The sequence below is a fragment of the Musa acuminata genome, chromosome BXJ1-6, assembly GCF_036884655.1.
Source record: "Musa acuminata AAA Group cultivar baxijiao chromosome BXJ1-6, Cavendish_Baxijiao_AAA, whole genome shotgun sequence".
NCBI classification, from domain to species: Eukaryota; Viridiplantae; Streptophyta; class Magnoliopsida; order Zingiberales; family Musaceae; genus Musa; species Musa acuminata.
The window spans coordinates 5,393,513-5,408,874 of NC_088332.1; the positions used below are offsets into that span (position 1 = coordinate 5,393,513).

General features: G+C 40.3%; 2 protein-coding genes across 6 annotated transcripts; one reads left to right on the forward strand and one right to left on the reverse strand.

Moving 5' to 3' along the window:
* Nucleotides 1-2,871: 2,871 nt before the first annotated feature.
* On the forward strand, nt 2,872-9,227 carry LOC103986980 (ubiquitin-conjugating enzyme E2 2). Of its 5 annotated transcripts, none has more exons than XM_065186326.1 (7): nt 2,872-3,136; nt 3,554-3,595; nt 3,668-3,801; nt 3,875-3,918; nt 5,224-5,313; nt 7,879-7,967; nt 8,871-9,227. In XM_065186326.1, exons 2-7 carry the CDS (start codon nt 3,578-3,580, stop codon nt 8,997-8,999), a joined length of 504 nt encoding a protein of 167 aa, XP_065042398.1. In that variant the 5' UTR covers nt 2,872-3,136; nt 3,554-3,577; the 3' UTR covers nt 9,000-9,227. The 5 variants fall into 5 exon arrangements, with proteins under 5 accessions (XP_065042398.1, XP_065042397.1, XP_065042399.1 ...); XM_065186325.1 differs by having other exon boundaries at nt 3,557-3,595; XM_065186327.1 differs by having other exon boundaries at nt 2,876-3,136; nt 3,557-3,595; nt 3,893-3,918.
* A 689-nt stretch (nt 9,228-9,916) lies between these two features.
* Nucleotides 9,917-14,265, reverse strand: LOC135675803 (mitochondrial outer membrane protein porin 1-like). The gene is made up of 6 exons (XM_065186324.1): nt 14,117-14,265; nt 13,961-14,028; nt 11,232-11,342; nt 10,895-10,981; nt 10,590-10,798; nt 9,917-10,422 (listed from the first exon to the last, which is right to left on the reverse strand). Exons 1-6 carry the CDS (start codon nt 14,157-14,159, stop codon nt 10,119-10,121), a joined length of 822 nt encoding a protein of 273 aa, XP_065042396.1. The 5' UTR covers nt 14,160-14,265; the 3' UTR covers nt 9,917-10,118.
* Nucleotides 14,266-15,362: the final 1,097 nt, after the last annotated feature.

Here is a 15,362-nt window from a genome sequence, read left to right on the forward strand (position 1 = left end):
TCACAACCGAGCATATCCTAGTTCCTCTACCCGGTCTCACTGTTTTAAGGCCAGATCGATCTCGATGAATCATTCGTCTCTCTTGTGGGGGTTCTTATATGTCAATTTGCCATATAAGAACTCTCACATCAGCACAGAGGAGAATACAATGATGAATCTGCACCGTCAATAGTGAACCAACCATGTCGACTTACCAGTTGACGATCCTCATGACATTATCATTCCGACGCTATGAGGGTTAGAACGTCGTAGGCACACCCTTCTGTTACTCCTAATAAACGTTCGAGCGAAGAGATATTACCTCTAGTCCCAAGCCCCCTCAGGAAGAGAAGGCACTTATCCCAATTTAATATAATGATGGCTCTGCCTCATCTCAGGCATCGAGGCTCTATTCACATCTACTTATCTAGGGTTTTTCCCCTCGGGACTAGAGACAAGTCTCTTGCTCATCCCATCAAAAGCATTCTTGAGCCTCACTCAACGAGTCCAAACTCTTACTAATATAATGTAAATTATCACCCCACTTCTCCCTCAATTGACTTAGCCAATAATCCTAGTGTAACATCTCACCCTCGGATTGCCAACTACACTTTTTCCACACTTCATCTTCCAAGAGGGACAAGTGCAACATACTGCTAAGACACATCATGGCCCCATGCCTCCGCCTCATCCTCGGCACCAAGGATAGCCCAGGAAACCAGGCTTCAGCAGCCCTGTGCCTCTACCTCATACTCAACAACACCAAGGACAACCCAAGGAACTAGGTCTTAGCAACCCTATGCCTCTGCCTCATCCTCGATAGTGCCAAGGACAGCCAAGGGACCTAGGCTTCAGTAGCCTTATGCCTAAGGCTTGTCCTCGGTAGTGCTAAGGACAACCCATGAAACCATGCTTTAGCAGTCCAATGCCTCTGCCTCATCCTCGATAGTGTTAAGGACAGTCCAAGGAACTAGACCTTAGTAGCCTACACCTCCACCTCATCCTTGGAAGCACCCATCGGGCCTCCTCGAGCCTATGCTTGGCCTCCTTTGCTAGGCTTCAACAGCACTGTGCCTTCGCCTCATCCTTGCAACTTCTTTCATGCCTTCGTAAATTTCTACTCGACTTCCTTTGCTCGTAGCTCCAAGAGTAGCTCAGCGGCCTGAACCTTGGTAGTGCTGCACCTCAGCTTCCACTGTTGGTAAAATGCCATAGTATAAGTAGCTAAGGTAGATCTATTCCCCAGCCCATAGCGACCAAATTTAGACCCGTCATAAAAATCGCACCTTCAATCACCACACGCCAACGAAACCTAAAGAGGAGCACAACCCCCTGAGCACATCAAACCTTAAGGCAGTAAAAAGCTCCCTCCTAAACTAAGTAGGGTAAGGCGATACATCACATCTTAGACAAAACGCCTTAGCAGCAATAAATACCACCCATTGCAGCATCATCCACCACTGGTCAGGTATCATGACGGGTCCAACCTATCGCTTTAACGTACTCAAACTCCTTAACGGGTCTAACCTACCATTTCAACCTGGTCAAACCCCTTGGTGGGTCCAATCTACTACTTCAACATGGTCAAACCCCTTAACGAGTCCAATCTACCACTTTAATATGGTCAAACCCCTTAACGGGTCTAATCTACCTAAGGGTTGCACATAGGCTAAGCTCATATGCTCCCTAGCCATACACTCAGCATGAAGACCCGAGAGCTGCACCTAGGCTGAGCTCACGTGCTCCATAATCTTACACTTTGCATGAAGACCCGGGGGATGCACTTAGGTCGAGCTCACATGCTCCCTAGTCGTGCACTCAGCATGAAAGACCCGAGGGATGCACCTAAGCCGAGCCTGCATGCTCTCTATCCATGCACTCGGTATGAAGACCCTAGGATCATACCTCGGCTAGGATCGATACGCTCTTGACACCCTAGCCAACAAACTTCCATCAGAGCACATACCCAACAGAAGAGCACGCAAATGTACCATCCAAAGAAAGCCCCTGAATGACGCCCTTCCAAGAGGGGGGCAAATAATATGGATAATTTTGCCCCATGCCAACTCATTTGCCATAAAGGTTGACACCTAAGTAGGGCCCCAAGTCACCAGTCCCAAAATGACGTCATAATGTGTCTTAATATGCCCTGCATTAATGACTAACAATAACTGCTCTACCTTATCAAGATCAATAATCATCTTATCTTATCAAGATTAGAGACCAAAATGATCAGGCCAACTAGTAAGACGGCCTAGGGATCATGTATTAAAAAGAACCCATCAACTCACATTAAGGGAGAGACTCTCTACATACTAACTCAGTTATACAGCCGGCTTGTCATGTAAGATTACCAACCGCTAGAAGACACCGGGACGACCTAGCCTCCAGGGAAGGACTTCGCAGCCGAGCAGATCCCAATTCCTTTACTTGGTCTCACCGCTCTAAGGCCAGATCGACCCCAACGAACCGCCTACCTTGTAGATCTCCTACGTTGGTTTCTTACGCACTCCCACGTCAACAAGGAGAACACAAGAATAAATTTACGATAGTAAATCAATCATATTGACTCATCATACACCATCAAGACTATATTGGGTTCATGACACATCTGTTGAACCTATTAATAAATTCCTCTTTCGAGAATTCTACGATAGCATTACGTCATCCATGTTGAGTACTCACTCAAAAAATCATTTTAATTTATTTTCATGTGAGTAATGTTTCGACAAAGTCCCTGTCATATTTGTTTTCACGAATACTTTATCGTTCGTTGATTCCCACTTAAGGGTCTTCGGTGAATAAGGATAAAAAGAAAAGGGCCTATATGTGAAATATTATCAGAAAAAAGGGGTTTTCTAAAAACGTTCCGTTAATTAAAGCACGGGATGGCCTCTGTGCGGTCGCCGAATAGATAATTAGATACTCGCTCCTGATTTGTCGCGTGCGAATTTCTCTTCCGATCGCCGTGTGTCCTTTCTACGCCCTTTCCAAACTTTCGTCGAATTCGCCCCCTTCATGCTTTCGTAACTGCGATCGAGGGGGAGGAGGAATCGATTTGGCCGCAGGACGACGCTGAAGTCGCTGCTCTTCGTGCATCGGTCGTCGAGACCCCTTGGTGAATTTCCGGTCCCTCGTAGCCGCGGCTGGATCACAGGTAGAGCGACCCAATTTGATTCGTATTTATTGTTTTTTTCTTGAGCAACCTCATCTGGTATTGCCTGGACACGATCATGATCGGAAAATTTCAGTTGGAATCTTTTCTGGCAAGAAAAACCCTAGTTTGGTTGTGCTATTTTGCAATCGAATCTTCTGGAACGCGGTCGAAAAATTAAAACTTTCTGCGAAGAATAGTTTTGTGCTGAATCTTGATTGCGTCCTGGGATTCATGGGGATTCCATGAAAATTCAAATTGGATCTGATGTATCCAACTGCCGTGATATTTTCCTATTCGACTATGATATATGACGCGACGCTCGCTCCAATTTATCAGAGTAATAGATTTTCATTTATCGATAGATTTAATTAACAGAACTCACCTGAATTTTACTTTTTGGATCCAATAACTGGAAAGAAGAGGGGAGAAAAAGGGGAAAATATGATTTCTTGGAGTGAGGTAAAGGCTTTAGGTGATCCTTGTGTTTCATACACTGTTTTTGGTCGGATTATGATGGCATCCGTTATCTAGGTATCAAGGATGTCTACTCCTGCAAGGAAAAGGCTGATGAGAGACTTCAAACGGTTGCAGCAGGATCCTCCAGCAGGTATCAGCGGTGCTCCCCATGAAAACAACATCATGCTATGGAATGCTGTAATATTTGGGTATGTCCATACGAATCATTTGGTGTAGTTTTACATGGTTAATACTGTGGGGTGATTTTATTGATACTTCTAGCTTGGTTTTGAACTGCAGCCCAGATGATACACCTTGGGATGGAGGTAAGCTATTTAGTGCTTTAGCCTCTGCTCAGGAAGTTGGAGCATTATGCTGATTATCTATTATTTTTGTGAATGTCATTTTCTCCTGAACACATTTTTTGAGACTAAGCTTGTTGCTTGAATAACCAATTTCAATGTTAGTGATTAGTAGTTACATTTTTTTGTTGCATTCCATATGATAGGTAAAATTATGTTGTTATATTATATCATCCATTTCTATTTAGACTATAGCAAGCCTGGTTAACTGCATTTATGCTGAATTTAGATTTGATAAGGAAGATTGATATATCAGTTGAACCCACATCAATGAAACAACTAACTTTCCAACTAGCATCCACTTCACAACTACCTGACACCACACCTTTCTCCCCTTCAACGACAACCAAAGTCCCTACTGAAAAAGAATAATCAAGCAAACACTGCAGGATGTCGACATAATAATCTCACAGAAGAAAAGTCCAAATGGGAAATCATAATATATTAAACTTTAATGCTGATGCAAGCTTATCCAATTGAGGAAGGATCAACAAAGTTTTCATAGCTATTTATTTAATGCCACAATCATAAAGTAGAATATAATGCTGCAGGACTCTAGCAATGGTGCAGTATAAAGAGGCAGGTAAAACTGTACAATCAATGACCCCACTCTGCAGGTTCAATAAGCAGAATACTGCAACACCCCAGGAGTATTACACCAATCTAAGTTAGTGTATATGAGATCCAGTAAGCCCTGCTTTAGGTTTTGAACATTCTACGAGTGAAATTCAGAAACAGAACCAAAGTAGACAAAACGTGTTGATTTGTTAACTCCATATATGCATAAATATCCCAGGCCTTGTAAGACAACTTTCACAAAGAGCATGCTTAATTTTGAAATATCATAGCATGTGTCTGTTGCCAGTCTTGAGGTTGAAATTATGTCTTGAAAACATTTCCCAATATATTTATAATTTTCTAGTCTCTTTGGAGTTTTCTATAATCTAATATTTTACTTTTTTTTACCTTGACATCTGATTATGCCAAATTGAATAGCAAGCGAAGATGATTTGATGAATTTTTTTGTTGTGCTATGTATGAGTTTCAAGAGGGTTTACATCTTCTATAGCCAAAGTATTATTCCTCTACTGATCCGTGCATTGGGCATATTACAATAATGATACAGTTATGCCAACTATGCTGCTAATGCATTATTTATTCTCTCTATTTGCTGGATTATACTGTATACCTGCTCCAAGTGTTCATCAGTAGATTTTATTATTATTATTATTTTGCTTCCTCTAAGCTTGAATTATCGGATCTGTCCAGGCACGTTTAAATTGACACTTCAATTTACAGAGGATTATCCAAATAAGCCACCATCTGTACGGTTTGTTTCTCGAATGTTTCATCCAAATAGTAAGTGGAATTACTGATTTCCTTTTTTTCATGAATGTTTAGAATTATGCTGCTTTGATATTGCTTTATTTTTCGATTCTTGGTGGCTATTGCTGTGATAGGAAATGTTTAAGACAACATCTTACACCTTAGAAAGATGAATGCCAAGACAAAAAGACTGCATGGTACCATCACTATATTGTAGCACCTGTCCAGAGATTCGGTGATCTGATGCTGTTACCTTGATATATCAGTATTAGGATGATGTGATTATCCGCTGAAATCCAAAACAGGGGTTGTTACCAGAGGTTAAATTTGGTCTGTTACTTTATGTTGGTTTCTTGGGTGGACAGATCAACTATAAAACTACTCAATCTTGAATTAATTCATTTTGGTATTAGGCCAGTGATTGTCCAATGCTCTTGAATTAAGTTGAAATTTTTAAGGTTCATATTAAAAGATAGATTCTGATTTTTTTTTCTTAACTGTTTTATTGGAATGAAAAATTTAATGTTGAGCATCAACTGCTTGATGTGACATTAACAAGAGTTTCTTATATGGTAGATGCTGCAAAAATGATATGTATGGAGTTTGGTTCAGCATGTTAGTACCTGTTGAAGATGAATAATATCATGGAACAAAGCCTTTGCTATCTCCTAATGGGCTACCATAGAAACTTGAGATGCTTCAGCTTTGGCAAAATATGATGAGCACATTGAAATGTCCTAGAAGTGGTATTGCAAGTTTAGAATATCATGCTTGATATTGGGAAGGATCAATCTTGTTTTACTTCTCTTTCTTTGTTTCTCTTTTTTGGTTGGTGGGAGGGGGGCATTTACAGATCTATTAATAAAGATTTAAATATTCTAAGCTTAACTAAACATATGATTTTTTACATATATTAATAGCAGTGATTGAAAGAGGCGCTCGGGCGAGGCGAGGCGAGGCCCGAGCGCCTCGTTAATGTCCCAGGCGGCGCGCTTCAAACAGGCGCCGCCTGGGCGCTCGCCCGAGCGCAGGCGTTGGGCGCTTCGGGCGAGCGCCTGGGTAAACCAAGTGACCGAACCAGGATTTTAGGTCTGGTTCGGTCCTGGTTCGGTTGTTAGTTGGTTCAATCGAACCAACTAAATCGATATAACCCTTACCCAACCCTAACCCGCTGCCGCTACTGCTCCCGATCTCGCTGCTCGTCGCTCCTGCTCTCGCTGTCGCTGCTCGTCGTTGTCGCTACTCGCGCCTCCCGCGAGCCCTCCAGCTGCTCGCGCCTCTCGCGAGCCCAGTCGCGAGCCCTCCCGTTGCTCGCGCCTCCCGCGAGCCCTCCAGCTGCTCGCGCCTCCCGCGAGCCCTCCCGCTGCTCGCCCCTCCCGCAAGCCCTCTCGCTGCTCGTGCCTCCCGCAAGCCTTCCCTCTGCTCGCGACTCCCGCTGCTCGCGCCTCCCGCTCCCTTTCCCTTTCCCGCCGCCGCTCGCCGCTGCTTCCTCGTTTCTCCGTCAGGCTCAGTATACAGTATACTCTTAATATTAAGTTTTGCTGAATCTTAATATATAATATAATTAATAATTATATTTATTAATTATATTATATATTTTTATATTTTAGCGCCTCGCTTCGCTCGGGCGAGCGCCTAGCGCCTCGGGCGTTTTTGGACCTTGGTGCCTTTTGGCGCCTAGCGCTTTTTAAATCGCTGATTAATAGCGACAACATATTCATGTAGCCGACTCCAAATAATTGGGACTTACAGTTTTGTTGTTGTTGAGGGGAGCATTTACAATCAGAGAATGTTGCCAGCACTGGTATTGGAGAGACTTAACCAGTTATCTGTTAGCTATACCTACAGCTTTTACATGCTGTTGCTTTAAAAAAGAAACCAAGCTTCTGGCTTTGAGAGATTATAATGGAAAAGAAAGAGTAATACTTCATAGTATCTTTTGCAATGATCACTAATGGATTTAGGTTTCGGCTGTAACTTCCCTTTCCAACGAGTGATTGAGACAAAAAAGGTAGTATAGACTGGATTTATCTAGAATCACTTAAGATTAGGATTTTTATCATGGGTTCCTGTGGTGTCTTGGTGACTTGGGGTTACTAACCATACTGGCTCAGCCAAAATTTCAAACAAACCTAGTTGCTCGTTCACTTACAATTCCTTGTATGATTCAAGTCTTCGAGACCGTAAAAGTGTGAGTCATAGACTTTCCTGCTGTTGTGCAGCATTCAGAAGGGAGTCATTTTAAGGGATGGTTGTGAATGAAAATTTTTTGTCAAATTATTGGGGTTTTCCTAGCTGGACAAATTCTTCAACAAATGGATTGCATGATTGAATAAAAATGATGGTTCTGGGTGTTCTAGATTTTCTTATATAATTCATGATTAGAAGCCCTATTATCAGCTAAGTTGGGTTCTTTGATAGATTTTTGGTAAGGAAGACCTTTTGGTTACCTTTGATGTAATGTTGTTAAGCTGTCCCTTGTCATTTTTTCTCTACAGGAACTTTCTAGTTATTTAGATGTGTACTTAATCTTGTTATCATTTTGGGTGTAACATTATTCTTTTGGATAGTCCTGATGATTTTTGAATAAATGTACAGTTTATGCAGATGGTAGCATATGCTTGGATATTTTGCAGAACCAGTGGAGCCCAATATATGATGTAGCTGCAATTCTTACCTCCATCCAGGTACTGAATCCTTTATTTCTCCTACATTTTTCTCGAGCTGTCCTTAAAGTTGTTGACTAATGAACATCCATCACTTTTTTCTCCTGTTACTACTTTCTGATGCTTATATACATATTTTTTGCAACATAAGGTTTCCTGGCCTGTATTTATTTGTCAAACATTGTTGTTAAACTAATAATTTCTTGTGAGATGATAACATTACTGGTACAGGTCAGGAGAGCTTACAGTTATAGATCCTTTTTAGAATATTGTTCATAGCTTAGGATAGCTTATGTTGCACGTATGTAGGATTAAGATGTAAGAAAATATTTTTTTTTCCCTTGAGTTGTCAGTCAGCATTTTTCATCAGGAACTGCACCAGTAAAATTTTCACTATTGTCATATTGGCATTGGACAAATGCTTCAGAAGTTTGTTTAATGTTTGAGTATGTAAATATCACACACGGTTTATAGTTCAATATGCAACTGTAATTATTGCATAGATTGGTTCTACATCCTTGGTCGTGTAGATGTCTCACTAGATATATTGGCACCATACATCATCTGTGAACAAGTCATGTTCCCTATGTCATGGGCTTGGTTGTAGCACTCTTTGTTCTAGGTAACAACAGCAAATTGATATTTACATTTGACCGACTAGTTTTGCAGACAATGTTGTAGCAATTGATATTAATTCAATGTGTTCCAGAATAGACATGTGGGGAGGTAATAAATTTGTAGGTCTTCACATTTTTGTTGGGGAGTGACATACACTTTATGTGTGTGGTGATATAGTAAACCATTTGGTGGTGGCTATCTATGTATACGGTACAATATCCTGCGTGTCAATTCTTTTTCAATAATTTACGAAAGGTTGCATATGGATTATTGTCTGCTAATACCAGAACCAATTCTTTGTTGCAGTCATTGCTGTGTGATCCAAATCCCAACTCGCCTGCAAATTCTGAGGCTGCGCGCTTGTTCAGTGAGAACAAGCGTGAATACAACAGGAAAGTGCGCGAGATCGTTGAACAAAGCTGGACGGCGGATTGATGATGGATTCAACTCCACTCCCTCTGGTAGAAATGTTGCACGCATTTATGTTACAGAAACGATTGCCTGTTTGCCTGAATCTTCATAATCCAGCAGAAAAACTGGAATAATTTCCTTGGTTGATGTTGACAACTACATATCTTTTTTCTTTTTTTTTCTTTGGTGTGTAGACACATTTGGCTTGCTCTTCTGTTAGACTGTGAAATAGTTTAGAAGGTTGCAGCTGTATATGTCTACCATACGAAGGCAGGTTATATATATATATATATATATATTCCTACACTATACGTTATAATATGCATGCATGCATACGAAGGTTTTTAATCTCATATTTCACTGATGTTTGCTCGTACGAGAAACGTACAGAATTGATCTTTTTCTAAATATTAGACTAATATTTCGAGAGAGAGACGGAAAAGGGGTGATTGTAGAGCTCTTACCTTCGGCAGTGGGTGATGACGGAGCAGTTGTGGGAGTAGGGGTTGTCCCAGGCGATAGTTGTAGTGGGGCTGAGTGTAGTAGGAGCAAGCAAGGATACGATTGGCCATCTTCGTCCCCAACTTGAACTCATCCCCCGCGAGGCACTCCAAAGGGCTGCTGATTGATACATGGTGACCAGAACTGTTGCTTCAAGAACAACACAGTAAACACATTATTAGCACAAGCACACAGCCTGTCAAAAACCTCACTACGCCACAGAGCATGCCATTAAGAAGATCAAGAATGTGTTTCTGGGCAGCGGTAATTCCAGTGAAATCTCAAAGTATTAATCCTTCCAATTTCACAACATCACGGAGATGTTAAGCCTCGCTGAGATCAAGCTCCATTCTGCCAAAGGTTTTATTTACTCTGCCCTTACTATTCCAAAAGGCTTACTTGAGAGAGAATATATGTAAATCATCATGAAAGAACCAACAAAAACGACAAAGTTTCTGCAAATTAATACCACAGCCTGGTACAGCATATTTAACAGGTGAAAAAAATTACTAGCAAAATCCAGTTACCGTAAGGTGAAAGCCAAGAAATCTTCTGGCATTGCCAAACATACGAGTCATGAAATCAAAAGATGCCATTCCAACAGGAGAAACGGAGTGATCTTACAGTCTCAGAGAATTTACGTTAGGGCCTGAGGACCAAGGCCAGGCCAACCTTGGCACTCTTCTCGATTGCTTTTGTGTCGACCTCCCCAGAGATGGTGACAAACGATTTGGGCCTCCACTCATGTTGGATTAATGCACTAGCTTTGCCACAGTTGTTAAAGCGAGCCTTGACATTGGTAAGAGGATCCAGGGTATGTTGCGTCCCAAAGGTCATGGTATTCTCATTGCTCGAAAAACAGTGAGTGAGCTCTGCTCCAACTGCTGTACTTAACGGACTCACCAGGTGGTAATAGGAGGCAGTTACGCTGTCTCCCTTGTCATTCCTACATGCAGGTTTGAAATCAACCACTTAGAATCCACGTCATATCCCTTATCAGGGTTCAAAGAGTAGTTAGCTGTTAGATGTTATTTGCATTCCTCTATCATATGGTAGTAAAGATCGAAATAGCTTCCAGTTCAAAAAATAAGGGAAACTTTAGATAACTCTTACACGGTTAACGAGGCAATAAGATCAGCATTGATTACATTCAAACCTCCATTGCATTTGATGAAGTTTCCTGTTGCAGTATCAAACGATACATCAGCTCCAACAGCATAAGTATTAGTTCCAACAACTCCGGAAAGGTTGACAACAGGGTTAGCAGTCAATCCAATCCCAGCAGTTACACCTGCATAATTATGCAGGTACTGCAGCTCAACCTACAAGACACCCAAAATAGGTAAAAAAAGGTGATCGTTTACAACCTTCCTTTGCTATGGTTTTTTCAACAACCAAAAGGATAAGTGCTTATTTACCTTTCCAGACCGCTGATCCGGTATGATTACACTGAAAATAGATCTCAAGCCAGGAGTGAGTTCATCAACCGTAACTGTTGTTGCAAACTGGAAGGTGAAAAAAGAATGAATGATTATCACAATTTCAAGGTACCAAAGACTAGCATTAAACTTGATTGTTATATACTAGAAAAGTTGGCAGGGTCAACAAAGTCATGTATATCATGATACCAGTGGTAAACTTTATCAACATATGTTTCAAACAAGATCCCCGTGATTAACATGTTACAAAAGGTTGAAAAAACTATATTAAAAGAAGGAAATTCATGAAGCATAAAAAACATAAACTACAACTTACTTTAGAGTCTGAAGTTGCTTTAACATCAACACTGATATTGTTATTCTTCCACTGGGACTGAAGCTCACCAAATATCAGTTCATTTTTCTTTGTGCCAGATGTTGTAATAGACTGCATTATACACAGTATCGCCTTAAAAAGGGGATTAATGTACCAACGAGCACCGTAACAAAGACAACATGATCTAAGGTTCTTTCATCTGATAATCTACTACAGATCAATGAAAAACCCCTCCAGAAACATCATGATGCAAGACCAACAAGTTCTTTTGCTGTTTTCTGAGTATTTCATGTTAAACAGTACCATCTAATCATATTTTAAAGTGCAGAAAAAGAATCTAAGAAAATTTAACAGAATAAGTCACCTAGGCCCATAAAATCAGAAGGACATCACACATCAACAACCACAGGAACTTACATCTGTTGAACTGTTATAGACAAAAATTTCAGTAAATCACAGTTCAGTAGATAGATGCAAATGTCAATGCAAAAAAAATTGGACATTTGCAAACCAGTTATTCTTCCTTGATAATAAATACAGTTCAGACACCAAGATTTCTTTTAGAAGGAACCTATTGACTAACAGAGTTTACTAATGGAGTATGTCTCAGTAATCTAATAACACTAATAAGAAATACGACATTATTTATCATATTTGGGTTCAAAAGAAAATTTTCACGCACATCCCTGCAAACCGACGAAATGTCATATTTCTCCCTCGGATATTTTAAATACGCTCTATGTCCCTCTAAGTTTGAAACTAAAAGAAATACACCTAGAGGAAGTTGCTGTTGATGCACTATTAACATCTGACCATATCCAGGTACTCTTTTACACTTTTTGACTATAGACCTGTAACCCCGTAAAAATGATTGTGGAGACTTTCTGCTATTTGTTATCAATTTTTCTTTGGTATACATTTCTCAGATGAGAAGTCTCAGAAATGCTGCACACGTATAATCGTCTTCATCCATACAAAAGAAAGCAGCATCTTTCTTAAGGGTAAGCTTGTTAACTATCATTTTAGACTATGCTAGATGTAAAGGGTGGTGATATGAATAGCAAAGCTTAGTTAATTTTTCTTGTAGCTCCATGGCTAGGAACTATAATAACAATAGGAAAAATTATAGTTATGCCTAAAACAGTTTGCCAACATCTGATTGTATTCCCCTCTGTATATTGGAAAAAAAGTCTTTTCACTTCTATTCTTTGAGTCTTCCCTATTCCCAATTATCTTGCTATGATCACAGCAATACAATTACATGATCAGTCAGTGAATAATAATGAATTTTAGTGCAAGGAGTTCAAATTACAATATGGTAATAAATCAAGGCTTTCTGTTTCTTTTTAGTAGTTTTTTAAGGAATTGATGACCTTTTATATTCCCTAAATTACAGTGTCACATAACTATATTAATAACTATATTGATGGTAAATTATGTTACTGTCACTTATTAGTAATAAGTCATGTATAAAATTTATAACAGAAGTTACATGAATATTTGCTAGGAATTTATTAAAAAATACTTTTAAATATAAATAATATAAAACTCATATTAATCGAATATTATAATATATATATATATATATATATATATATATGTATATATGTATTAAAAATATGCATGTCCTCGCTATGTCTGTATCCTAATTTTTTTTTTAAATGATGTGTCTCCATATCCGTCTCGTGTCCATGTCTTGTGCCTCTGCTTCTTAGCTACCACCACATATAGCAATGGAGAATCTCTTTGCAGGGCCCAATGTCAAGCCCTACGACAAATTTCTCTTAGCTCACCCCATGCCCCGATAATCATCTCCTATGCTACTAACTACAAGCTGCCATAAGGTAGATAATTCTCAAATGTGCTGCCTGCCTTGCATCTCCCGGGTGCATAATCCTAGCCCATAGACATGATCAATCCCATCCCCCATGATATAAAAATACTTTTCTCTCTGTTTAGATCTGGTGATTCAATAGCAATATCAGATGCCCTTAAAGTGCTTGTAGCCAACTAAATTCTCGGGTCAACCAATCTCTGTCCTGACAATACAGTGTCAATTTTCATCTTGTTACTACACTAAGACAGACTTCTTTTGGGTCTTAGCCTCTAGGCTAAATCCTTCACTATAGTTGACTGAAAGCCTAGGGTTCTTACACAATCAAAGATACAACTTGAAAGGAACAAATGAATAACAAAAAAACAAAGAAAAAAAATATATTCTACCATTTTTACAAAAACAAAAAAAATTCATTGTGATCAGTGCGAAAACAATTGTTTGGCAAGATGACGCTTTCATACACACATCACCAAATTGCTTACAAGAATTTGCCGAACACCCACACGATTAGTAACATGTAACTTAATAACGAAGGTATATGATAAACGGTTTCACAATAAAGCATCATAAACATTAAGTGCTCGTCCCACAAGATTTAGCCCCAAAAATTGTCTATAATACAATAATAATAATAATCTCACAATTTTTACGTATTGAAATGAAGGACATTACCAAGACATTAAGCATCTGTTCACTCCGGTTAACAATCAGCTCTAGTGATTTAGAGTACAGCAAGCAAAACCAACAAACCGAAGAACCACTCGTCGATCATAATAATGAACACATTAGAACAATACATCGAACAATAGTGGCGCAAACTGAAACCCTCGCTGGGAATAAACCCTAAAATGCTTCAGAAATCACCGAAAAGAAAAAAAAAAGAGGGACTCACGACTCCGTTCAAAGTGCTGGTGGTGATAGTGAACTTCTGATCGGTCTGGTAGTCCTTGTACAAAAGATCTGCACCCAAATAAATTCAAAAAAATAAGCGAGAAATGCAAAAAATGGATTGAAATGAAGCAAAAACCAGCGAGGCCGCCACGAGTACCTCTCGCCCTTTTGGCGACATCGGAGTACAATCCCGGACCCATGGCTTCCTCACTCCAAATCGCCCCAAACGAGAGTAGAGAACTCGGAACGTGGCGAATAATTGGATTTTATCTAAATGGGTTTTCTTCGTCTTGGCGAAGATGTGAATCGTGTATGAATCTGCACCGTCGGTTCGGCGATTCGAAAGCAAAGAATGATCGCCCGATGGATGTCGGGACTCTGTTTTGACCGTTGGATGGTATTTGAACGGTGGTTATCGAAGCCTTACTCTTCGTTGCAGAACCATCGCATCACGTGGGAAACAAACTAACATCTCTCTCCCAAAACCAAAGTGATTTTTTATATATTAAAATGATTATAAAATATTAGAGGTATTTTAGATTTTTAGCTTACGCTAGCCGACTTAAATCACAGAAGTTAATCATGATTAACCTAAGATTTTTTGGGTCGGATATCATACTGCTATGAAAATTAGGATTCATATACTACAGATTCATAATCTTATCTTATCTTGAATATTGATAATAATTGGGTTATAATCTTATCTTCTTAATGAATTGTGTTATCTTGATACAAACATGTATTTACTGATACAGATCAGGCTCTTTCCTATAAGCATGCAACAACTGCGTAATAAGCCTACAATTTTGTCTAAATATCTAAGAAGAACAAATCGTATAATTATCATAAATAACTTTTCGATGCAGTAAGGACTCACTGAAATATGTCGCGAAGATTAAAGAAGCTATAGTTATCAACGTAAAACGATGTGTCGGCATATGCGTGGCAAGAGATAAGTGATCCCGATGTCGGCGACGTCGGAAGCGATACGGAAACTTCCGCCCTATATATGTTGCTTCCCGGATTGCCATTATCCTTCCTTCCGCTGAAAGAATCCGAAGTTGACCACAGAGCCATAACACTCCACCGACGCTGTTGCCCCCGCTCGCCTTGGTCTCATGGAAGCATACCGAGACGCCAAGCTCGCTCATCCGATCGACGACAAACAACCCTCGCCACCTCCGTCGCCGCCCGCGCCCCGACTACAGGTGCAGGATAGGCCGGCTGCCCGCTACAACTGGCTCCATGATCTGCCGTACGTCCTCGGCCTGCTCTTGCTCGGCATCAGCGTCGCCGTCTCCGCGTACGGGTCGCGCAGCGATCCGTCGTCGTTAGCCTTCATGCTGTTCTCCTGGGTCGATCTACTGTGTCTCGTTCTTTGCCTCAGGAGGTTCGAGCGGCTC